The following is a 24,604-nucleotide window of genomic DNA, read 5'->3' as shown; positions in this document are numbered from 1 at the left end:
TGCTAACACAGGAAGGTCCTGGTGCTTTCCATCCACTCGAATAATACATTGTATTTTGACATAAATCTCTTACGTCAAAATATAATGTACTATAAATCATTCCGGCTCGCTACATTAAGGGACTGTTACGTTTTCTATGAGTGAGTCCATCTTTTAGGCTAGGTTCGGGCCATCTAGTGCATCATCTCTGTGACGTTGTGGCATTTGGAGAGGATGGGCTGGCTGGTGTTCCGTATGAACGGGTAGGCATCAGGCTCCCGCTCCACTGGGGAAATCTACAAAACATTATTGTATTTTATCCGTTCAGGGGATACTTTAGAAATTGATTAAACTGCTCATGGGATAGTCGGACCCCGTGTTGTCTGGAATCTCCGGGCGCCTTCCAGCGTAACCTGTTTGATGTGTGGGTCCAGGGGCCAGATTCACGAAGCAGTTACGCAAGTACTTACGAACGTGTACATCTTTCCTCAATCTTTGACGGCTTTGGTTACATTTATTAAACAGTTTACAAGCATGAAAACTTCCCAATGAACTGTTATTGTTATAAACAGCCTCCTCGTGCTTCGCATCTCAAGTGTTTAATAATTGTAAACAAAGTCGCCTAAGATTGACAAAAGGTGTTCAGGTTCGTAAGTGCTGTCGTAACGGTTTCGCGAATCTGCCTCCTGGTTATTACTAGCTCTTTATGCCCCGCCTGCTAGCCTTGTTCCAGTTGCCTTACAATTTAACTACTCTAACGTTCGAATTCTTTGTCGACCTGGCCTTAACGTTGTGGAGGGAGGAGGTTTCCACAACTTTTTCTTTCAGTTCATTCCACTTGTTGACCACCCGTACAAGGTACGGGCATTTCTTTACATTTCTGCGGTTCAGTTGAGTTTCCGGCTTCCACATTTATGCTCCTGTCTTACTTTCCCCCAGTTTAAAAAGGCTGTCCTTGTCCACCCCTTTATATTTCCCTCAGTATCTTGTATGCTGTGATTCTATCTCCTCTGTTTCCTTTATCCTCTAGAGCTGTGATATCAAGTTCCATTAACATATCCTCATAGCTTAACTTTCTCAGCTCAGTCACTAATCTTGTTGCAAACCTTTGTGCTTTATATATTTTGTATTTATCCTTCTCAAGATACAGATTCCAGCCTGGTACTTCATTTTCCAGTATTGTTCTATAAATGGCTGTGTAGATCGCCTTGAAGAAACCCTGATTTAGATTTTTAAACGAGGTTCGAATATATTGCAAATGTTGCCCTATTAATGAGTGTCTCTCTCACACCGAAGACCTTTTGATTTCTCTGATTCCCGCAGCTGCCTTCCTCGCTTTGGTGTAAATGCCTTCTGGTCTCCTTTCACAATTTTCCATCATATTATCTTACACTTGTTGGAATTGTATTCTAAGAACCACTTGTTTTCTACTCCCGGAGTCTGTCAAGGTTATTTTGTAACTTTCTTCATTCCTCCTCTGTTTTTACATACCAGATTAGCTTTGCGTTGACTGCAAACATTCATTCATTCACAAGTATTGGGATCAGTAGTGATCCTAGGACGGACCCGACGGCACCTCCATCTGTTACATTCCTCCGACTCCAAACCTTGTTTCTGACTGTGGCTCATTGTTTTCTGTCCTCGTGCAGTCTCTTACACTCTTCAGTGTCTTCAAAGTTATCTTCACTTGCTTCTCCATCTTGCCTTTCATGACGAACAGTGTCAAATGCTTTTTGACAAGCTAGGAAAATAGTCTGCCAAGCTTTGTTTTTCCTGTCTTATCTCTGTAACTTGTCAAAGAACTCGATCAAGTTTGTCATGCACGACGTTTCCCTTGTAAATTCATGTTTCCCTTTTGTTACAAAGGTTATCCTCTCCTTCCATTCACCTGCACTTTAGGGGCTCGAACTGTGGACCTCGAACTGTGGACCTCGAACTGTGGACCTCGAACTGTGGACCTCGAACTGTGGACCTCGAACTGTGGACCTCGAACTGTGGACCTCGAACTGTGGACCTCGAACTGTGGACCTCGAACTGTGGACCTCGAACTGTGGACCTCGAACTGTGGACCTCGAACTGTGGACCTCGAACTGTGGACCTCGAACTGTGGACCTCGAACTGTGGACCTCGAACTGTGGACCTCGAACTGTGGACCTCGAACTGTGGACCTCGAACTGTGGACCTCGAACTGTGGACCTCGAACTGTGGACCTCGAACTGTGGACCTCGAACTGTGGACCTCGAACTGTGGACCTCGAACTGTGGACCTCGAACTGTGGACCTCGAACTGTGGACCTCGAACTGTGGACCTCGAACTGTGGACTTCGAACTGTGGACCTCGAACTGTGGACCTCGAACTGTGGACCTCACGCTAGGGGTCCACGGTTCGAGTCTCTTAGAGCCCAGATCAATGGAATGTTTATTTCCAGGGACGTGTGGATGACACTTTATCCTCTCTTTGTTTCAGTAATTCTCAACGTGTTTACTTTTCCCAATAAGACATGGAATACTGGTCTGTAATTTAGTGCCTCTTGTCTGTCTTTTTCTTTTATTATTGGGAGTACTTTTGTGTTTGAATATTGAAAGATTTTCAATGTCAAATGTTTTATTGACAATTTTAGTTTGTAGGTGATATAACACTTTAGCAGCCTCAATCAGTAGCCTGAGGATATTGTGTCCTATTGAGACTGTTATTTATATTACTCCAGGTGTTTGTTATTAGCTGGCCCAATTGTTCTTTTACATTCAGCTACTCAGAACAAAAAGTTCCAGGTAGCACGGACTATGGTGAGCCCGTAAAGCTGGCCCTAAAACGAGTACTATTGTCACCCAGTATTTCCTCTGGCCATTCATTTCTCAACTCTGGTCTCCATGTTGCTTCTTTTGTAAGAACTCCTGAAATTTTGTGTTGAGTTCCTCACTCACGCCGTTTTTCCTGAGAATTCCCTTTAATCGCTTCTTGCTGATTACATGAGCTCTGTTTACTTCCTACTTATATGGCTATAGAACAGTTGGGATTGGTCCTTAGCTTTCATAGCAATGTCATTTACAAATTGCCTCTCAGCTTTCTATCCGACTCGGGTGAATTCATTTCTGGGTCCTTTGAGTGACCCTCTTTTTTTTCTGTTTGTATTTTACTGTACTTTTTTCATACTTTTTTGGTCCTTGTTTTACTTCTCTGCATTGCGTATGGAACCAGAGGTTTGATTTAATTTTCCCGTCCATCTCCCTCTTGAGTAGGATGTCCAGTTCTGCTGCATCTGCACATTTTTTAAACAATGAATTCCATAAACTCATTTGCTGTCTTCCCTCTGTTTTCTCCTCATTGGACTTCCCTCAGAAAGTTCCTCACCTGCTGCAATCCACACGTCTGTAATCTTGTAATCCCGGGCGGGACAGAAATGTTTGGGCGAATTCCTATCACCTAATGCCTCTGTTCACCTAGCAGTAAGTAGTTACTCAGGAGTTAGTCAGCTTGTTGTGGGGTTGCCTCCTGGGCGGGGTCAGTAATTCGACCTTGAGGGTGTATCTTGAGGTTATCTTGAGATGATTTCGGGGCTTTGTGTCCCCAGGACCAGGCCTCCACCCCCAGAAAGCAGCCCGTGACAGCTGACTAACACCCAGGTACCTATTTTACTGCTAGGTAACAGGGGCATAGGGTGAAAGAAACTCTGCCCAATGTTTCTCGCCGGCGCCTGGGATCGAACCCAGGACCACAGGATCACAAGTCCAGCGTGCTGTCCGCTCGGCCGACCGGCTCCCGGTGTAGGATATATATTATTTATATATTTTAAACCATTATATATATTTAGCTCCATTAACGCCCGCCAAACACACACCGAAACTACGACGTTGGTACAACGTTCGAACAAGTTTTAACACATCCTAACCAGTTATAAGAACCAATATAGGAAGTTGTAACAACGTTCTAATACGTCATAAACACGTTAAGCCAAGATGTAACAACTTTATTACAAGTTGTAACAAGCAGAAAATAGAGACAGTTTCGGTTTGTGTTTCCAGGATTATGCACTAAAGGCCGTCAAGGCAGTGGTCGGTAGCTGCACGGAGCATCTCATACTCTATTCGAAATTTGCCTTCTTGAAGGTGAGTCTTCTCACCTTAATCCAGTTGGTTCTGTAATATGTTGTTCCTCTAACTGCTGGTTGCTGTGTCAACCAGTTTTGTTCTTCATGTATCATCACCCTCGTTAGGTGTCCTTATATGTCCAGTCTATTTATATGTAATTGAAAGTGTATGTGAAATCCCCAAGTATTAGAATCTCAGTCTCCTTTCTATTAAGTCTGCTTTATTCATTATATTTTACCAAGAATAACTGCTTTATCACATTCCCCCCCCCCCCAACCCCTAGACCTACTGTTTGATGGGAGAGTGTAAGTGACGGCTATTATCTTCATGCTACCAACTATTGCTGTTCCTAGTATGCACTCTTGCTGATCGGTTTCCTCAGACACTTTTAATTCTGCAATATCTCTCTAAAGAAGATATCTTCAGCAACGTTATTTTACTATTAATTCCATGCGCTTGTAATTTCCTTACCTGCCTTTTACCTGATACCTTAGCAAAATCTAGTTTTAGTCTATGAATATTACATCAATTGGAAATCCATTTTTTCTGAATAGCTGGCTACCGTTTCAATAAATATGAGAAGGTTTGTAAGGCAGGATTTATCTTTTTACACAGCCCTGTTGCATTGATTTGACCAGCTCGTTCACCGAGATGGTGAATGATTCCTTCACTTGGGATATTTGAGCCTGAAAATATTCGAAGTAAAGGTGATCTTACGGTAGTTTTCCACTAAACTCTTTCTGCCTTTTTGAAAATAGGTGTGACATTTGCATATTTCCAATCTAGAGAAACTATCCCGTGGTCCAGAGACGTTCTGGAAAGAAGTTTCAGTGATAGACACAGTTCATCCGCCAGTTCATTTATGACTGATTTGAATTCCCTCCACACCTGCGGCTGTTGAATTTTTAGGTTTCTCGAGGTTCTTCCTGATTATATCACACGTCATGGGGACATCCCTTAATTCGTTCTCGTCGCCTCCTTCAAACATTGATGTGGGTATTGGCATGTTGTTTGAGTGTTTGATTGTTTCCTGCCCTTTACGTCCATTATAACTTGGTCTCATCTTTAAGGGTCTACCAAGTCTTCTGTCTTGATATTACTTCTGATATAGGCATAAGAACACCTTGGGTCGTTTTCATGTTTTGAACAAGTTTTCTTTTGTAGTTTATTGTGGCTGACCTGATTGTGGGTGACTGAATTTTTATTTTTTTTTTTTTTTTTTGTTTTGAGATATATACAAGAGTTGTTACATTCTTGTACAGCCACTAGTACGCGTAGCGTTTTGGGCAAGTCCTTAATCCTATGGTCCCTGGAATACGATCCCCTGCCGCGAAGAATCGTTTTTTCATCCAAGTACACATTTTACTGTTGCGTTAAACAGAGGCTACAGTTAAGGAATTGCGCCCAGTAAATCCTCCCCGGCCAGGATACGAACCCATGACATAGCGCTCGCGGAACGCCAGGCGAGTGTCTTACCACTACACCACGGAGACTGCAATAATGCCTTACGGAGAATATAATGCTTTTCTGTATATCTCCTAATCTACGTTGTCCTTTGTGGATTGATCCCTTGTCTAAAGAGTATGTTTAGTTGGTAGAGCTTCCTGTACTGCCTGTGTCATCCATCAACCTCTCTTGTTTCTTTCTCCTTCTTTACATATATATTTTTGAACACGTTTAGTGGTGATTTTTATTTTCCCTGTGATGTTTCCATATCTTGATCTCCTATGAACTTCTAACAAGAGGTGTGTTGCAATAAGAGCAAGACGAGACAGCTTCTAGACCAAAAACTGAATGATAAATTGACTATATCGTTGAGAATAACTTAAAAATTGTTCATTAAGTTAAAAGCGATGAAAGCATTTTGATTCAGCTTAATATAAAATGCTAAGTGATGAAAACTTTTTGATTCCTATTATTTCTGTTGTAGTAGGAAGAGGAGGACTCGTCGGGGCTGCTGCAGGAGGCGGCGGGTGCGTCTGTGTGCCTCTGGTCGTCTGCGGTTCTCACATCGACCAGGTACTTTCAACACACATTCAGAATTGCATTTAACATCATAATGGTAACACCAGCCAATTAGAAAGTTATAACTTATTGATGTTACAAATCGGTGATAATTAAAGGTTAAGTGTACTCAGAGCCCCACCCTGGGAGTACGGGAGAATACCCCTGGATCCCCCACACACCCTGGGAGTCAGGGGGATACCCTGGGACCCACATTAGAAGTCGGTAATGTACCCTGAGCCTCAGCATGGGAGGCAGGATAGTACCTTACCCACCCTGGAAGTCGGTACCCTTGGACCCACCCTGGGAGCCTGGAGGGTACTTAGACTCACCATGGGAGTCATGAGGTACCATTAGGCCCACCATGAAAGTCATGAGGTACCATTATACCCACCATGGGAGTCATGAGGTACCATTAGACCCACCATGGGAGTCCGGAGGTACCATTAGACCCACCATGGGAGTCCGGAGGTACCATTAGACCCACCATGGGAGTCCGGAGGTACCATTAGACCCACCATGGGAGTCCGGAGGTACCATTAGACCCACCATGGGAGTCCGGAGGTACCATTAGACCCACCATGGGAGTCCGGAGGTACCATTAGACCCACCATGGGAGTCCGGAGGTACCATTAGACCCACCATGGGAGTCCGGAGGTACCATTAGACCCACCATGGGAGTCCGGAGGTACCATTAGACCCACCATGGGAGTCCGGAGGTACCATTAGACCCCCATTGGAGTCAGGAGGTACAATTAGACACACCATGGGAGTTAGGAGGTATCATTAGACCCACCATGGGAGTCAGGAGGTACCATTAGACCCACCATGGGAGTCAGGAAGCACCATTAAATCAATCATGGGAGTTTATATAATTGATTAAAGCTAACATATTCCTATAATATAATTAGTTGTTGTGTATGTACTCTGCAGCTGCAACAGTCTTGCACTACGAGCGGCGGAGCTCCCGGGGTCTGCTGCCCGCCATCTTCCTTGACTGGTACGTCTCTCTTCCTCGGTTCTCAACCTGGCAGGCAGGTAGGTAGGCAGGTAGGCTGGGCGGCCTTCAGTCAGCCTGTCCTACAGGTGTCTGTCCGTCTTAACAACCGCATCTGTGTTACCTTTTTTTTAATCTTTTTGTTTTTTTAATTTACTCCATTTCATTTTACTGAGTAATAAGTCAGGTCAAACCCCGAAAAGTCCCGGGGTTTGATTTCGACGGTAAAACAGAAGTGTTTAGGCGGCATATCTTTTTATCTGATGCTGTCTCGGACTGGCTGTCTGGATCAATATCCTCAAAATTGCTCGGTATTTAATTCAGTACTCAATTTACCAAACCAGGAGTTGGGCAGCTTTTGCAGGTTCCAACCTGGTTATGGCCAGTAGGGTAAACGACGCCTACAACCGTCTGCTCCATGTTGGCTTTCCATGTTATGTGGTCATGATCGTGCAAGAGGCGCATGTTGGTAGGTTATAATAGTGCAAATGTGATATTATTGCAAAGTTGCATAGCAAGGAGAGTGTAAGATGTTGCAAAGTAGCAAGAACTAAAAATAGAAAGTTGCAAGTGAGTAAAGTAAAAAGGGAAACAATCAGAATATTACATACAAGTATCAATAGATCTACTTTCATAAAGTATCGCTTAGTGAAAGTAGATTTTATAGCAGGTAGGAGCTTCCTTTCAGGTAGGATGTTTCACGATATATATATAACATATAGGGTAAAGATAAGAGAAATAACAAAAGAAATAGTAAATGGAAAATTAGAGCATTAACATTACATTAAAATAGATACGATTGAAAGATGGTTAGTGAGTATTAGTAGTTAGTAATAGTGAAATTGAGATAGTAGTATATCTATCATTATATGTCTTTAGGTAGCCTAAATAGTGTTGTAGTAAATAAATAAGGGAGAGAGATCAAAATACATATTTCACTTACTGGAGCCTGCCATCTCACTCGTCCATCACCCCTAGTCACTACCACCACTACTAACCACTAGTATTTCACCAGATAATCCCCCTCCCCGCTCAGCTCGTTGTCGCCGTGTGGGGCTTAGTGGACGGCTGCCGGAGTGTGATGCTCCTTGGGACAGTCCTCTGTCCTTTTCTAGCCTTGTGCTCCTGCTGCTGTCCTCTCCAATTATGCTGGGCATCTTTTCCTTTTCCTTCTGTTTCGTTTTTCTCTCCTCTCTTCTCCTATCTGCTTGCCGTTTCCTGCCGACCTTTTGCTCGTTCTGGTTCTTCCCTTGGACTTCTTCTATTTTGACGCCCCCGGGTGCTTGAGGAGGCATACTCTTGCACCCGTAGAACTGTAGTACCCGACGTAGAGAGCGAGGGGAACCTTTTATTGTCAATCCCCCTTTCGTCACTGAACCCGATCTCGACGGACTGTCGGTTTCTTAAGGTGGCGTTTGTGGGGCGTTTTCTCACGACGCACCCCTAGGAGGCCCCGGCAAGATCGGCGATAGCTTCTTGTTGGGTGTCCTGCCTCTAATTGTGGCTCCATGGTGGGTGTGGGGGCACATTCGTGAATGAATTCTTCTTTTCGTCATGATGATAACCCCTGATTCGGCTGCTTCTGGTGTACCTTCTCAGGCTCGTGGGGTGGGCGACCAAGCCCCGAGTCGGTCCGTATTGGAAGACCGGGCTCTGTAGCCTCCGCTGCATTGGGCCCCGACCTTGCTCCTCCTTTGGCCTCTCTGACTCCTTCCCCTGGCTCCCCTCCCTCCTCTGTGGTTGGGTCGAGCCCCAGGCCCCCAGTGGTGACTACCTCGTCCCCTGGCGCGGCTCCTTCTCTAGTTGTAACTACTGCGCCTTTTAACCCCTCTCTCTCTGGGGGTTCTCACCGCCGTCCTCGCTCGATTCCTTCCAGTTCTGCTACCTATCAAGCCTTGTTTGGTCCCGCTTCGTGGGCCAAATATTTTGATCTCCTCCCTCTTGATTCTGCGCCTCCTGACGATTTCTCCCTCCATCGACATCTCGTTGATTCCGTGGATGCCTCCATTACTTTCAACCCCACTCGTCTCGGTACACGTGTCGTTGCTGCTCCTTCTCAGGATGCTGTTTCCCGCTTGGCTGCCTTATCATGCCTTGGCGAGACCCCTGTTCGGGTCTCGAAGAACGCTCAGTTGAATGCCAGTGTTGGCACTATTTTGCTCCCGCCCCATGTTGCGACCGGTGTTCGGGACCTGCGCGACTGCCACGACGATATTCGGCATATCCTTGCTGCCCAGGGCCATTCTATTCTCCAGGTGGACACGTTTACTCGTCCCCCTCGTGGTAGTCGCCGTCAACCCCTCCGGGTTGTGAAGCTTACCTTTGATGGTAGGACCCTTCCACCCTCTGTCATTCTTGCTGGTGCCAGGTGCTCTGTCCAGGAGTACATTCCTTCTCCTCGGCTCTGCAACAAGTGCTGGCGGTTTGGGTATGGTGCCCTCCGCTGCTCCGGGACTGTCTCTCTCTGTCCTTTGTGTGGTGGCGAAGGTCACTCTGTCGGAGTGCACTTATCCCCAGGCTCGTTGCCTCAACTGCGGTGAGGCCCATCCTACTTTCTCCCGTGCGTGTGTCCATTACAAGCTTGAGGCAGCCGTCCTCAACTTGAAGCACCGGGAGCGTTTATCTTTTCCTGAGGCAAGACGCCAGGTTCGCCGGCTCCCGCCTTATGCTAATATCTCTTATGCTCGCGTGTTGCGCTCTTCCTCTCCTCGTCCTTCCCGCTTTCCTCAGACTCGCAACCGTTTCCGGGCCTTGGACCCTAATGCACCCACTGCCCCCTCCTCTGTTCCTTTGGGTTCTCTCCCGAAGGATCCTCCTCCTGGTCCTCTGTCCGGGGTTCCCCTTCCTTCTACCCGGTCTGTCGTGTCTCCTGTGTCTTCTTCCTCGTCCCCCTCCGATCCTCCTTCCCATCCTCTTCCTCCATCTATCGGCTCTCCCCACCGCCTGTCGGTGCGGGCGGATGTCCATCGCTCTCCTAGCGGCCGTCGTGTGTGCTCTCGTTCGGCTTCTCCTATTGAGACACTGGAATCCGTTGCCCGGTATGTAGTTGCTGGGACACCGGTCTCTTTAAGTCAGAAGCGTAAGCCTGGCTCCTCTCCTTCCTCTTCCCCGGCGGGTAAGAAGGCTTCGCTTTCTTCCTCAGCTCCTACGTCTGGTTCTGTTGCTCCTTCCCCTCCCGTTTCAGTGATTGCGCCCCCTGTTCCAGCTATGGAGGTTTCTTTGGCTCCTGCTTCCCTTTCGGTTGCTGCTCTTGCTGGGGTGCGCTCCCCTCTTTCTACTCCCCCTCTTCCTGCTGCTGTCCTTGACTGCTCCTCTCCGTTGTCTCCTCCTCTTCCTCCTCCTCCTCCTCCTCCGGACCCCGCCCGCCCACCTCTGATCTGTTCTCCCGTTTCCTTCCCTCCGTCTTTGCTCAGTTTACCCATGCCCCCTAACCCTGACTTTGCTGACCCTGATCCCGACCCTGATATTCTTTAACGTGCTCTGTTGCTCTTTCGCCTTGGTTTCTTCCTTGTTCTCTGGTTTTGTCCTTTCTCTTCTCGTCGTTGTCCATTCTTCAATGGAACGTTCGAGGTTATTACGCCAATTTCCTCGAACTCCAACTTCTGATTTCGCGGTTTTTCGCCCCTTTGTGTCTGTCTCCAGGAGCCAATGCTTGGTGCTCGTCCTGGTCGTTTTCGTGGCTATTCCTTTCTCTCCCCCCCCCTCCCCCCCAGCCATTGCTGGGGCTTCTAATTCTTCTGCTCTCTTGATTCGTGCTGATGTTCCCTTTGTTCCTTTACTTTTTCCTTCGCCTCTCCATTGTTCTGCTGCTCGTATCTTTGTGGGGAAATGGTACACAGTTTGTTCCATTTATCTCCCCCCGAGTGTCCCGCTCTCTCTTACTGATTTGAAACACCTCCTAGACTCCTTGCCGGAGCCTGTGCTCCTGCTGGGTGACTTCAATTGTCGTCATTCCCTTTGGGGTGACGTTCTGACGAATACCCGGGGTCGCCTCCTTGAGCCGTTTCTCCTCTCTTCTTCCCTGTATCTTCTGAATTCTGGTGAGCCCACTCATTTGGACTCTCGGACTCGCACCCTTTCTTGTCTTGATCTTTCTCTCTGCTCTTCTTCTCTTTACTTAGATTTCACGTGGCAGGTTCTTGATGACTTCCATGGAAGTGATCATTTCCCCATCCTTGTTTCCTTTTTCTCTTTTCGCCCTTCCCTCTCTTTCCCTAGGTGGCTGTTTGCTAAGGCAGACTGGACCCTATTTACCCTCAGTGCTGCTCTCTCTGACCTCTCCCTTCTGCCTCTCTCTCGCGCTCTCCTCCTTTTTCATGACACTGTCTTCAACGCTGCCCTCCGCTCTATTCCTCGCTCTTCCTCTCGGGGTCCGCGGAAGTGCGTTCCCTGGTGGAATGCGGACTGTGCTCGGGCTGTCCGCTGTAAGCGTGCAGCCTGGAAGAGGCACCGCCGTAGGCAGACGTCCGATTCTTTTCTTTTCTTTCGGAAAGCGAGTGCGGTGGCCCGTAGGGCCATCCGTACGGCTAAACGTGAATGTTGGGCATCTTATGTCTCAACAATTACGTCCGAAACCCCTCTGGCCCAGATCTGGAAGCGTATCCGCAAGATAGCGGATAAGTTCGTTCCCGATGTTTCACCGGTCTTTCACCTCCATGATACTCTTGTGGCGGACCCGTTGCAGGTCGCTTCCGAACTGGGTTCCCACTTTTCTTCTGTTAGCTCTGGTCTTCATCTTCCCCAATCTTTCCTTCTTCGTAAACCTGTCCTTGAGTCTCGTCCTTTAGATTTCTGCACTCATCTTCAGCTTCCCTATAATGATCCCTTCTCTCTCTCTGAACTTCGTTCTGCCCTGGCCCTCTGCGGTTCTACGGCGGCGGGCTCCGATGGTATCCATTATGAGATGCTTCGCCATCTCCCTCCGAGCACGTCTCAGTATTTACTGAGTCTGTATAATCGGATCTGGGAGTCGTCGTCAGTCCCTGAGGACTGGCTCGATGCCGTTGTCCTCCCTGTACGCAAACCCGGGTCTCTGGGTACTTCCCCTAAGGACTTTCGCCCTATTGCTCTCACAAGTTGTGTCTGCAAACTATTTGAACGTATGGTTAACGTTCGTCTGATGTGGTTCCTGGAACACCATCACCTCCTCTCCCCTTCTCAATTTGGTTTCCGCAAGTGCCGCAGCACGACAGATGTCCTGGTGAACTTGGAGATCTATATTCGTACTGCTTTTGCTGCGAAGACCTCCGTTCTTGCCGTTCTTTTTGACCTGGAAAAGGCTTACGACACCACTTGGCGTTATCATATCCTATCTCAACTTCATTCTTTTGGCCTTCGTGGTCGTCTCCCTCTCTTTCTCCGCAGCTTCCTCTCTCGTCGTTCCTTTCGGGTGCACCTTGGTACCGCTCTCTCTCCCTCTTTTCAGCAATACGAAGGTGTGCCCCAGGGTAGTGTTCTCAGCACTACTCTTTTTCTGGTTGCCCTCAATGGTCTTCTTTCCTCTCTTCCTTCTGGTGTCTTCTCCGCTCTCTATGTCGATGATCTTACCCTTTGTTGTCAGGGTGATGATTTGCCTCTCCTTCAACGCCGGCTTCAACTTGCAATTGATGTCGTGTCGTCTTGGGCCACAGATCATGGCTTAAAGTTCTCTACTTCTAAGACTTGTGCCATGACTTACGCGGAAACGGGTTGTTCTTCGTCCCTCTTTGTCACTTTATGGTCATCCCCTTGAATACAAAGATTCCACGAAGCTTTTGGGGTTATTCCTTGACACTCGTTTGTCTTGGTCTCCCCATATCTCTTACCTCCGTGTTGAGTGCTCTAAGGCCCTTACCCTCCTTCGGGTCTTGTCCCATACTTCTTGGGGGGCAGATAGGCGCACTCTCCTTGCTTTACATTCCTCTCTCGTCCTGTCTAAGCTCGATTATGGTTGCCCTGCTTACTCGCCTGCTTCTCCTACTCTTCGCCGTCTTGATGCTTTGCACCATACTGGGTTGCGCCTCAATTCTGGTGCCTTTCGTTCGACTCCCATCCTTAGCTTGTATGTTGACACTGGCTTCCTGTCTCTCCAGCACCGCCGTGATCGCTACTGTCTTCGCTATCTTGCGCGGTCCTTGCAACATCCTTCCTCTCGCCTCTGTCGTGCTTTAACTTTTACCCCTCCTGCGGTTCCTGTTCCTCTTCACCACCTCCCTCTTTCTGTCCGGTTATCTCGCCTACAGGATTCTCTTTCCGTTCGTATTTCTGATGTTTCTCCTCGTGTTGTTCCTTCTTTGTCCCCGTGGAGGGTCCCTCTTCCGCGGTTTTGTACATCCTTGACCCGTATCACTAAAGCTTTTACCCCTCCTACGGTTCTAAAATGCCTTTTCCTCGAGCGCTTTTCTTCTCACTCCCGCTCCGTTTCTGTCTTCACCGATGGGTCTAAGTCAGCGGACGGTGTTGGCTACTCTGTTGTTTTTCCTGATCGCACTTATATGTGTCGCTTGCCTCCGGAGACTAGCATCTTTACAGCGGAACTTTATGCTATTCTCTATGCTCTTCGTCTCCTGCTTTCTCGTTGTCAGTCTTCCTTTGTAGTTGTTGTTGACTCTCGTAGTGCCCTCATGGCTCTCGGGTAATTTAATCCGGTTCATCCAGTAGTTGTCGAGATCCAGCATTGGCTGTTTCTCGTTCACAGTAAATTTAAGTCGGTTGAGTTTTGTTGGGTTCCCAGCCATATTGGTGTGTCTTTAAATGAGCGTGCGGATGCTGCCGCCAAGGAAGCTGTCCGCTCTTGTCCCATCTCTCGTAAAGGCATTCCGTATTCCGACTTTTACCCGGTTATCCATTCCTCAGTCCTTACCCGTTGGCAGGCTTCTTGGTTGTCTGTTACTGGTAACAAGCTACGCACTCTTAAATGTTGTGTTTCCTCGTGGCCGTCCTCCTTCCACCGTAACCGGAGGTGGGAAACAGCTCTGGCGAGGTTGCGTATTGGCCATACTCGCTTAACCCATGGTCACTTGATGGAGCGCCGCCCTGCCCCTTATTGTTCTATAGTTGCATTGTCCCTCTTACGGTCGTGCATGTCCTTCTTGAATGTCCTGACTTCCAGGACGAGCGTGTGTCTAGCTTTCCGACCGCCCCTCGCGGTCACCTGTCCCTCGATAGAATTCTTGGTGACTCGGATACTTTTGATATCGTTCGCCTTAAGCGTTTTTGTTCTCGTATTGGCATCCTTGGTGATATTTAGCGCCCTCTGATTATTTTGCGTATTTGATGGTGCTACATAACCTTCCTGGTTTGGTGCCTTCTTTTGATAATTACTTACTTACTTCACCAGATAATACATTCACCTCTACCACCTCGAGGGTTACTCCCAACTACCTTCCCACCACCCCATCTGCTCCCCACCCGTACACCCGCCCAACCATACCTTCATCCACCCACCCCCACCCACCGCTGCCATACCGCCGCTGCTGTCTTTTACAATACTCGATATCAAGGCCTCAGTCAAAACACACTTTATCTGGTCACATAGTTATCGATCATGCTTTTTCCCAGATCAAGTAAATAGATGCATAAAATATGAATAAATTTCATCATATGAATTACATAATTATTAAAGTCCTAGTGGTAAAAGAGAGCGAAAGTATGTATCCCACCCCACACCCTATATGAGTAATTGGAAGAAGTAATGGTCCACCACCACCATGACTGTTTGACATGACCTGAGTTGCTCTCTCTCAGCAAGGGGGAAAATAAAACTGTTAAAGTGGGCTTCTTATATTTTTGGTCGAAATGAAGCTTTGTCATAGTCATTTTAATTTAAATCATCATATTTTAGATGTAGTAAAGGACATTGCATTTTCAAATTATTCCATTGCCTTATTGACTCTTATTAACTTAATTTCAGAGTGTGGTGAAAGTGATCAGTGAGAACAAGTGTGACGGGTAGTGTGTGTGTGTGTGTGTGTGTGTGTGTGTGTGTGTGTGTGTGTGTGTGTGTATTCAACTAGTTGTATTCACCTAGTTGTGCTTGTGGGTCTTGAGCTCTGCTCTTTCAGCCCGCCTCTCAACTGTTACTAACTAGTAACTAACTTGTCCCCTTCCCCCCACACACACACCTTCAGGAAGCAGCCCGTAACAGCTATCTAACTCCCAGGTACCTATTTACTGCTAGATAACAGGAGCCTCATAGTGAAAGAAACTCTTCCCCTTTTGTTTCTGCTGGCGTTGGGAATCAATCCCCGGACCACAGGACTACGAACACAGCATGCTGTCCACTCGGCCACCAGTGCCCTTGTCCACTCAGTCACCAGCGCCCTGGTGGCTGAGTGGACAACTCACCTGGACTCACACAGACACCTGGTGTGTGTGTGTGTGTGTGTTGTGTCTGTGAGTGTGCAATGAACGAGTTTAGCGTTCATCGCACACACATGATACATGATACTACTTTACTGATACTGATCTATATTCCACTACTGGAGCATAGAGAAAGGGAACTTAAGTCTAATGTTGGATCAAAGAAATTGATTGGAAAGTACTGATTGTTAAGTAATGCAAGTAATGTTAAGTAATGCTCACATGCCCACATGATCATCCACGCTCATCCGAACACATTTTTTCACTCTCACTTTTCTCTCACTCGTTCATGCTCAACACACTCAGAAATAGTAAATATTTGAACTACTCCAACTATCACAAAATCCACACATAACATGGGGTACAAACAATCACTCTTTGATGCTGAAATAGGAATGATGGAAGATACAGAACAGTAGAAAAAAGAATGTAACAACGTTTCTCATTGATACATCACTTAGTGTAGATTACTCTCTGTGTACAGATCTATAAATCTGCTAACATTTATTAGATTTTATCACAAAGATGTTTAGAATTTGCTTGATATGTAAAGAACAGTGGTGTTATGATATGAAACAGTTGACTGTAGGATAAAGTAGAAACTTGATAAAAATGTCTTATACTGTTTGATACTATATAAAATGGTAAAGATCCTGAAAGGTTGACTTGATATGAGTTATGACTCGTATAACACAAATGTTGAACTAATACATAGTTTCAGTTGACTTAAAGTTTTGTAGCTACATAAATAGTAATGACGCGATACAGAAAGATTGATTTAACAAGATTTATAACTCGCATAGATGTGTTTGAAAGATTGTTAGAGAGTAAACCAAAAGACAACTTAGTTATCTTACTGTAAGATGACTTAGTAAAATATTGTTAATAATAACAGTAAGGATCTATTGTACACCTATTATTTTTTGTTTAGGTACGATGTATCATTGGGGTTAACATATGGGAAGAGAGAGTAACAGAAATTTGAAAACGTAACATGCAAGACCTTGGGAAAAGAGTGAAGGGTGAGGAGAATGTTAGGAATTTTCACGAAATGTTTAGTTAGGCCTAGGGGTGAGAAGTCAAAGGTCTATCTGCACACCCACTCTCACTTTCATTACACTTGCTCATACTGATCATATTCATCTCACACACGCTACCCTCACACTTATTCCCACTCGTCACTTTCATCACATTTCCACCACACTCTGAAATTAAGTTAGTAAGAATCAATAAGGCAATGGAATAATTTGAAAATGCTATATCCTGTACTTCGTCCAAAATATGATTATTTATATTAAAATGACTATGACAGAAAGCTTAAGTACGACCAAAAGTCGTACAAGTACTTGCCGTATCTACTCGACATTAAAACCACGACTAGTAGCCCACTGAAACAGAGTTTGATTTTTCCCCCTGCTGAGAGAGAGGGCAACTCAAGTCAAGTCAAACAGTGGTGGCTGACCTATAATTTCTTCATCCGATTACCTTCACAAGGTGTGGTTTGAAATGCATACTTTCCCTCTCTCTTACCTCTAGGACTTTTCTACTTATGTGGTTTATATGATCCTATTTATTCATATATTAAGCATCTATTTACTAGATTAGAGAAAAAAGCAAGATGGTGGGCGGGTTTGGGCAGGTGGGATGGCAGATGTATGGGTGGGGAGCGGATGGAGGGTGAGCAGTTAGTTGGGAGTAACCCTGGGGGGTGGTAGAGGTGGATATGTAATATCTGGTGAAATACTAGTGGTTAGTAATGGAGTTGTGGTGACTGGGGGTGATAGACGAGTGAAATGACAGGCACCAGAAAGTGAAGTATGTATTTTGTTCTCTCTCTCTCTCGTATTTACTTACTACAACACTATTTAAGCTACCTAAAGAAATAGTGATAGACTACTCTTAATTTCACTAATACTCACTAACCATCTTTCAACTGTATCTATTGTAATGTAACATTAATGCTCTGACTCTCCATTTACTATTTATTTTATTATTCCTCTTATCTTCACACTGTTATATATTGTGAAACATCCTACCTGAAAGGAAACTCCTACCTGCTATAAAATCTACTTTCACTGAAGCATCTTTTTTGACATTTTCTCGGTATGATCTATTTTGATACCTGTATGTAAAATTTAAATTCTTTCCCTTTTCACTTCGCTCACTTGCAACTTTCTATTTTTAGTCCTTGCTACTTTGCAACATCTTGCACTTTCCTTGCTATGCAATTTTGCAATATATTGAAAGATTAGCCCCCTTACACGATCATGACCTTGCCACATTTGCAACATGAACCCCTTGCACAATCATGACCTTGCAACATTGCAAGCCGAGATGGAAAGAACAGTTGTAGGCGTCATTTACCCTACTAAGGCCCCCCTTAGTAAAACCATGCTGTGAGGCTTTTATTAATCTATGAATTTTAAGATGGAAATGAATATCTTCTGCTATTATCGATTCAAGCAATTTTCCTACAATAGACACTTGGCTACTGGGTGATAATTTGACTCAAGTGATCTTATTTCTTAAAATCTACTCTACACTGACATCCATTCACGACCAGGTCGACCAGGGCAAAGAGATGCATTTCGACCAGGTCAACAAGACAAACATAAAAATACACAGAAAACACACAGACAGAGGCTGAAACAAAGACAGAGATGGACATAGAGAGAGAGGGGGGTGGGGGGCAGAGGAGGATGTTTGAAAAGGGGGAAGGAGAGAGAGGATGAGACAGGTGGTTTGGTAAGGATAGGTGGGAGAGGGTGGGTCAGATGGGACAAGGGGAGAAAGATGGAGAGGGTGGAAGAGTTGTAGAGATGGAAGGAGAAGAGGGGAAGAGAGATGGGAAGAGAGGGGGAGAGTGGAGAAGGGGAAAGAGGGACCCTGGCCCAGTCGAGCATCCCACCCTCTTTTTAGTATAAATCATAATTTGGAATCCAAATTTCACTATTGTGTAGTCTCTCGTACGGGATTCTGTGAATGCTCCAAATATTGAATTCGACTCGCATAGAATGCCATTTATGAATCTAAGTATATTTCTCGATTTTGACTTCAGACCTTGTATATTTGCAAATATACAAGATGTTCTATTTCATACATATGAATGAGTTTGGGTGGATATAAATGGGAGCCGCCTCACATGGGCCTATGTACTTTCTGCAGTTTCCACAATTCTTATATTCTCATGTTCATGTATATATAAAAAAAATGCCACAATCATTATTCTTGCCTAAAATAACAAATTCCTGCAAATGTTGCATGTAATTAAGCTGTGAATATTAATAGTTATTTCTAGCTTCGTGTTTAGTATATAAAATATTGTACATTGCACCAGAATATTCAATTGCCAATGTTAACAAAGCTCAGATGTTTCTCCTGCTAAACCTGAACCTTTTCCTGGTGACAGCTCCTACACGCTCGGCTCAGGCGACCGCCAGGCTCTTCCCTGGCGTCAATAACGTCGTGAGGTTAGACCCGCTCGACCCCACCAGGTTCCTGGCGTCGTTGGATGCGGGAGTGAAAAGTTTCAATGATATTAGAAGTGTCGAGTCGAATCTAATCCGGTAAGATTTTTTTTTGCACCGAGAGCACGTAGGAGAGAGAGAGAGAAGACACACATGGAGACATTCCTTCTATATCTTATTAATAAGCATATATTTGTTTACAATAAATGTCACATGCTTGCCCCCACAGAGACTTGGTGACGCTGCCTATCTTCTCCCCCGCTGGTCAGCATCTGCAATTCTTTACCGTCGAGGATGAAGGTAGAGAGATGGACCGCAGGGCCACCATTATCGCCCTGGTAGCTAGGAGCATAGCAAGGGAGTATGTACAATAAGAAGGTTGCAATTGTAAATGATGGATTTAATGGCATATGTATATGACGTAATTCTTAATGTTAAATATGATTCAAAAACAATGTGTATATCAATGCAATGCAAAGCCTGTACAGGCAACTCTTAACATTTACCCAAGTAGATAATTCGTTCTGTAAAACATAGAACTCATCTTTAAAAACTAATCACGATGGCTTAAGAGCTAATTCAGTAATTCAAAATATAACAAAGCATGAAATGAGGACATTATGAATAAGAGAGTACACTACATATGTGCCAGCAAACCGTTGCTATCTTTTCAGCTTTCAGTTAACACCACAACAGGCAGCCTTTGGTCTGAGGAACTTGCTTGTGAGCGACACAAAGCTGAGAGACTTGTGCCCACAGAACCCCAGGTGCACCCCCAACAGCAAGTACCGTACTGCTGATGGCTCGTGCAACAACCTGGCGAACCCAACCTGGGGCATGAGCAACACTCCCACTCAGAGGATCTTACCACCAACTTACGACGATGGTCAGTGGTGTTAGATATTTGCTGTCCTTCTTACTGGCGATATTTAGGTCATTGAGAAACATTGATAGGAATATGTCATGTTTTCTTCTGTTGTGTTCAGTCTGTTCATTGTTAACGTTGTTCTCTGCAGGTATTCATGGTGCACGCTCGAGATCAGTCGACGGCTCGCCTCTTCCAAATGTTCGACAAATTAGCAGCAACGTTTTTCTTGATATTAACCGGCCAGATCAGTTTTATACGACCATCTTAATGCAGTGGGGACAGTTTCTCGACCATGATTTTGCTCATGTACCATTTCCTACAATGGGTAAGATAAATAAAAAGGCGTTACTTGCTTCAGAGTTCGCGAAAATAGGACAAATGATGACATATTAGATGTTAACATTATGTTCATTGTGATATTGTTAAACGGTGAGTCATCCCCATTAATTTAATTATTTGTAAACTTAATATGCTGGTCAACAATTTCAGAGAATGGAACGGGTATTCAGTGTTGTCCAAATGGAACAATGGCACCCAATCTTCATCCTCGGTGTCTACCCATCGACACCACAGGCGACGCATTCTATGGCCCTCGAGGCAGCAGGTGCATGAATTTCGTCAGGAGTATGTTGGCTGTCGGTCCCGGCCCCGGCTGTAACTTCGGCTTCTCAGAGCAGGTGGGTGGTGTGACTGATGGATCTGGTGGATGGACTGATGTGACCTCTCGCTACAGTCTCAACTCTGGGGTTTGTGTTGTCCTGAGGCAACAGCTCCCACCTCTGTAGTACTGCATATTAGACAAGACATGCGAACAAGAGAACTTGTCCAACCCATTCTCAAAACATTACAGTTCCTTTGAATCAAAACATATGTAAGAATATGTTATTGCAAATGGAAAACTTTTACTGTGTCCTACAAAATCTTGAGGAAGGAAAAAGATTAGTATAATCTCGACAAAATACTCTACAGATGGTACCTAAAGATTGATTGATGACTGATGAAGAATAGACCACCAAAAAGGTGCACGGGTATGAATAGCCCATTGGTGGTATTTCTTTTTCATTTTTAGTGAATGACATCGCATTTAAATTGTCAGGCTGCTATTGCTGTAAAGTAGTAAGGATACTACAATAGGCAGCCACAGACCAGAAGATCGTTTTCATCAATACAATTCACTTACGTGGGAGAACAAGTCTCAATTGTACCACTAACTTGCATAAACACACAAGCCGATACATATATATATCTATATAAATAAAAATGGAAATGTTCGTTTGTTCAAAATCACTAATCTCCGAAAGATTTTCACCGATTGCTTTGAAATTTTTACACAACGTTCCATTCGCATCCGAGCAGGTTTTTATATGTATACTATATAGATGTCACGTTTGTGACAGTAAAAAAAAACATGTTTTTCATGTGAGGGAAATCTTCGAAACGTCCATACCGATTGCTTTGAAATTTAGACACAACGTTTTATTCGAATAGGCGCGTCTTTTTATATATCTACTATATACATTCCTTACCTGCGACAGGAAAAACATGCTTTTTTTGATAAACAGCGCCATCTGTTTATCAACCCATTCTCAAAAGTAAGAGTAACGTAACCATTCTCAAAAGTAAGAGTAACGTAACCATTCTCAAAAGTAAGAGTAACGTAACCATTCTCAAAAGTAAGAGTAACGTAACCATTCTCAAAAGTAAGAGTAACACACGCTGTAATCTCCGAAAGTTATTCACTGATTGCTTTGAAATTTTGACACAAAGTTGCATTCATATAGGCGCGTCTTTATATATACCTACTATATAGTTGCCACTCCTGTGACTGGTAAAAACATGCGTTTTTGAAAAACAGTGCCATCAGTTGCACATAATAGCAACATACACGCTATACTAAATATGTCACGAATTCCTTTTCAATGTTTCCGATTGCATTGATAAATTATATTTTCATAGATTTCAATATATTTTATTTTTTTATTGGATTATGTTGTGTGACATTGTGTTGGAATTGAGCTGTGTTGTTTACCATACCGTTCATTTCATAAGTATAGGTATAGATGCCACACCTGTGACAGGTTAAACTATGCTTTTCTTAAAAAAAACGCACCATCTGTTACATGTAAGAGCAACACACATGCTATACTAAATATGTCACAATTCCATTTCAATGTTTCAGATTTCATTGATAAATTGAATTTTCATAGATTTTGATTTACTTTCATTTTGATTTAATTATTTTGTGTGAATTACGTTGGAATTGAGCTGTGTTGTTTACCATACCGCTCACTATGTAAGTATAGTTTTTTTTTATTATTTTAATATTTTCATTTCATTTTTTAACAACTCACTTGATGTTCTCAATTTTCTGATGGGAACATCAGACCATTTGGGAAGGCATCAGGCGAGGGAGTGGGGAATGGTGGGGATGACGAGGGGACGGAAGTGACAGATGGTGGGAAGGACGAGGGGACGGGGGTGTTTGGGATGGGGGGATGAAGAGATGGGGAAATGGAGAATAGTGAGGAGGACAAAGGGACAGGAGAGTGGGGCATGGTGGGAAGGATGAGGGGATGGTGGAGTAGGGAATGGTGGGAAGGACGAGGAGATGGGCGAGGGGGAAATGGTGGGGAGGACTGGGGGACAGGGAAGGTTGCTGTGGCTCAGCAACGCATATGCGTTGTTGAGCCACAGCAATGCGTGGCCGGGTACTGCTAGTATGTGTGTGTATATGTGTACATGTATATATATACATATATAATATATATATATATATATATATATATATATATATATATATATATATATATATATATATATATATATATATAATATGTCGTACCTAGTAGCCAGAACGCACTTCTCAGCCTACTATGCAAGGCCCGATTTGCCTAATAAGCCAAGTTTTCATGAATTAATGTTTTTTCAACTACCTAACCTAACTTTTTCTGCTACCTAACCTAACCTATAAAGATAGGTTAGGTTAGGTAGGGTTGGTTAGGTTCGGTCATATATCTACGTTAATTTTAACTCTAATAAAAAAAATTGACCTCATACATAATGAAATGGGTAGCTTTATCATTTCATAAGAAAAAAATTCTAGAAAATATAATAATTCATGAAAACTTGGCTTATTAGGCAAATCGGGCCTTGCATAGTAGGCTGAGAAGTGCGTTCTGGCTACTAGGTACGACATTATATATATATATATATATATATATATATATATATATATATATATATATATATATATATATATATATATATATATATATATATATATATAATATATATATATGTATGTATATTAATATATTTTGGTAGCAGTCTTTCTTGTAAACATATGTTGTTGAATATGATCGACAAGGTAAGATTATCTATTCTAACACGAATTTTCTCAATATTTCTTATGTTTTTCTTCACTGTCGATGGTAATTGAAACGTCAATTCTCCAAAATTCATTTTTATTTATGGTCTGACGTCTGAATGCGTTTCATAATTCTTATTACATTTTCAAAGACTTAGTTTACACATAAAAATTCATCGTACTTATACTTGTTTTGGGTAAGGTGATATGGCACAAAAGTTTTGGGTGAGGTGACAAGCACAAGACAGAACACGAAACAATAGGTATAAATTGGGTATGAAAACATAAGAATGGAAATAACTGCAGAAGACCTATTGGGCCCCATACCACCTCTTCCTGCTTCTATGTTGGTTCGGGGTCTTGAAGTGGGTAGAATATAGTTGTGCATTAATTGGCTGTTGATTGCTGGCGTTGACTTTTTGATGTGTAGTGCCTCTCTGATGTCGAGCCGCCTGCTATCGCTATACCTATCGATGATTTCTGTGTTTAAGATTTCTCTGGTGATGATCAGGTTGTGAGAAGAGATTATATGTACCTTGGAGCCCTGTTGTTTATGCATTGTTAATTGCCTGTAAAGAGACGTTGTTGTCTTGCCTATATACTGAGTTCTTTGGAGCTTACAGTCCCCAAGTGTTCATTTGAAGGCATAGACGACATTGGCTTCCTTCAAGGAAGGAAGGCTTCCTTCAAAATATCGCCAAGATCTGGTTCGAAATCAGATACACAAGGCAGAAAATGAAATCAGACGGCAAAACGCAACTACTCCACACTACAAACCAATGGAGAAACAGCAACATCGACGAAGACCTCCATACTCTTGTCGACCAACACCTCGACATCCTTACAGATCGACATCACCGAAACCAGGATCATAAAGAAACTGACAACATTATATGGAGGACCTATGGTGATTCCACGACCCAGAGATGGCTTGGCTTCTTAAACCTTGCTGGAATCAACCTCACTGAGGACCAAATCACTCTTAAATCTGGGTATAAACTGTCACGTTATGTCCAGACCAAGTGAGATGGCCCGGGAAGTGGAGTTGGAGATCCTGTTGGACGACATATTCGACCTCGAGACGCAAAAGAAGGGTACCACTAAAGACACCTTGCAAGCAGAACTTATAGCAGAAGGAGGAAAGATTCCAGGTAACTACAGAAGCACCATACTGGCCCCTGAGCTCAAAGCGGCAGCTAAGAGCCTTCGCGAGAACAGAGATAATCGTCAGGAGAGGTGACAAGTCACCAATATACGTTATTCTTAATAAAGGCGAATATCTGGCAAAAATGAACCTAATACTCTCTGACCAAATTAAATTCCAAATGGTAACGAAGGACACTACAGCCGAATTGAAAACGAAGGTAAACAGACTGATCGAAACTGTGAACGCCAAGAAATCCGGACTCCACCTGCCAAAGGTTATTGGAGAATACAAACCTGGGTATGCGCATGGAAATGTCGAGACCCAAAAGCCTGGAAACCCACTTTGGC

The 24,604-nt window shown here is 44.1% G+C and overlaps 1 protein-coding gene across 1 annotated transcript in view; it reads left to right on the top strand.

The window, feature by feature from the left end:
• LOC123746143 (salivary peroxidase/catechol oxidase) overlaps positions 1–24,604 on the top strand; it is an 89,366-nt gene that overhangs the window by 27,016 nt on the left and 37,746 nt on the right. The window contains exons 3-9 of the mRNA XM_045727441.2: positions 5,998–6,086; positions 7,005–7,071; positions 18,818–18,974; positions 19,105–19,236; positions 19,550–19,761; positions 19,892–20,068; positions 20,233–20,420. Coding sequence (XP_045583397.2) covers positions 5,998–6,086; positions 7,005–7,071; positions 18,818–18,974; positions 19,105–19,236; positions 19,550–19,761; positions 19,892–20,068; positions 20,233–20,420 — 1,022 coding nt within the window. The remainder of the gene's footprint in view (positions 1–5,997; positions 6,087–7,004; positions 7,072–18,817; positions 18,975–19,104; positions 19,237–19,549; positions 19,762–19,891; positions 20,069–20,232; positions 20,421–24,604) is intronic.

Source organism: Procambarus clarkii, chromosome 78, assembly GCF_040958095.1.
Source record: "Procambarus clarkii isolate CNS0578487 chromosome 78, FALCON_Pclarkii_2.0, whole genome shotgun sequence".
Classification (NCBI taxonomy): domain Eukaryota; kingdom Metazoa; phylum Arthropoda; class Malacostraca; order Decapoda; family Cambaridae; genus Procambarus; species Procambarus clarkii.
This window is presented reverse-complemented; position numbering and strand designations above follow the sequence as displayed.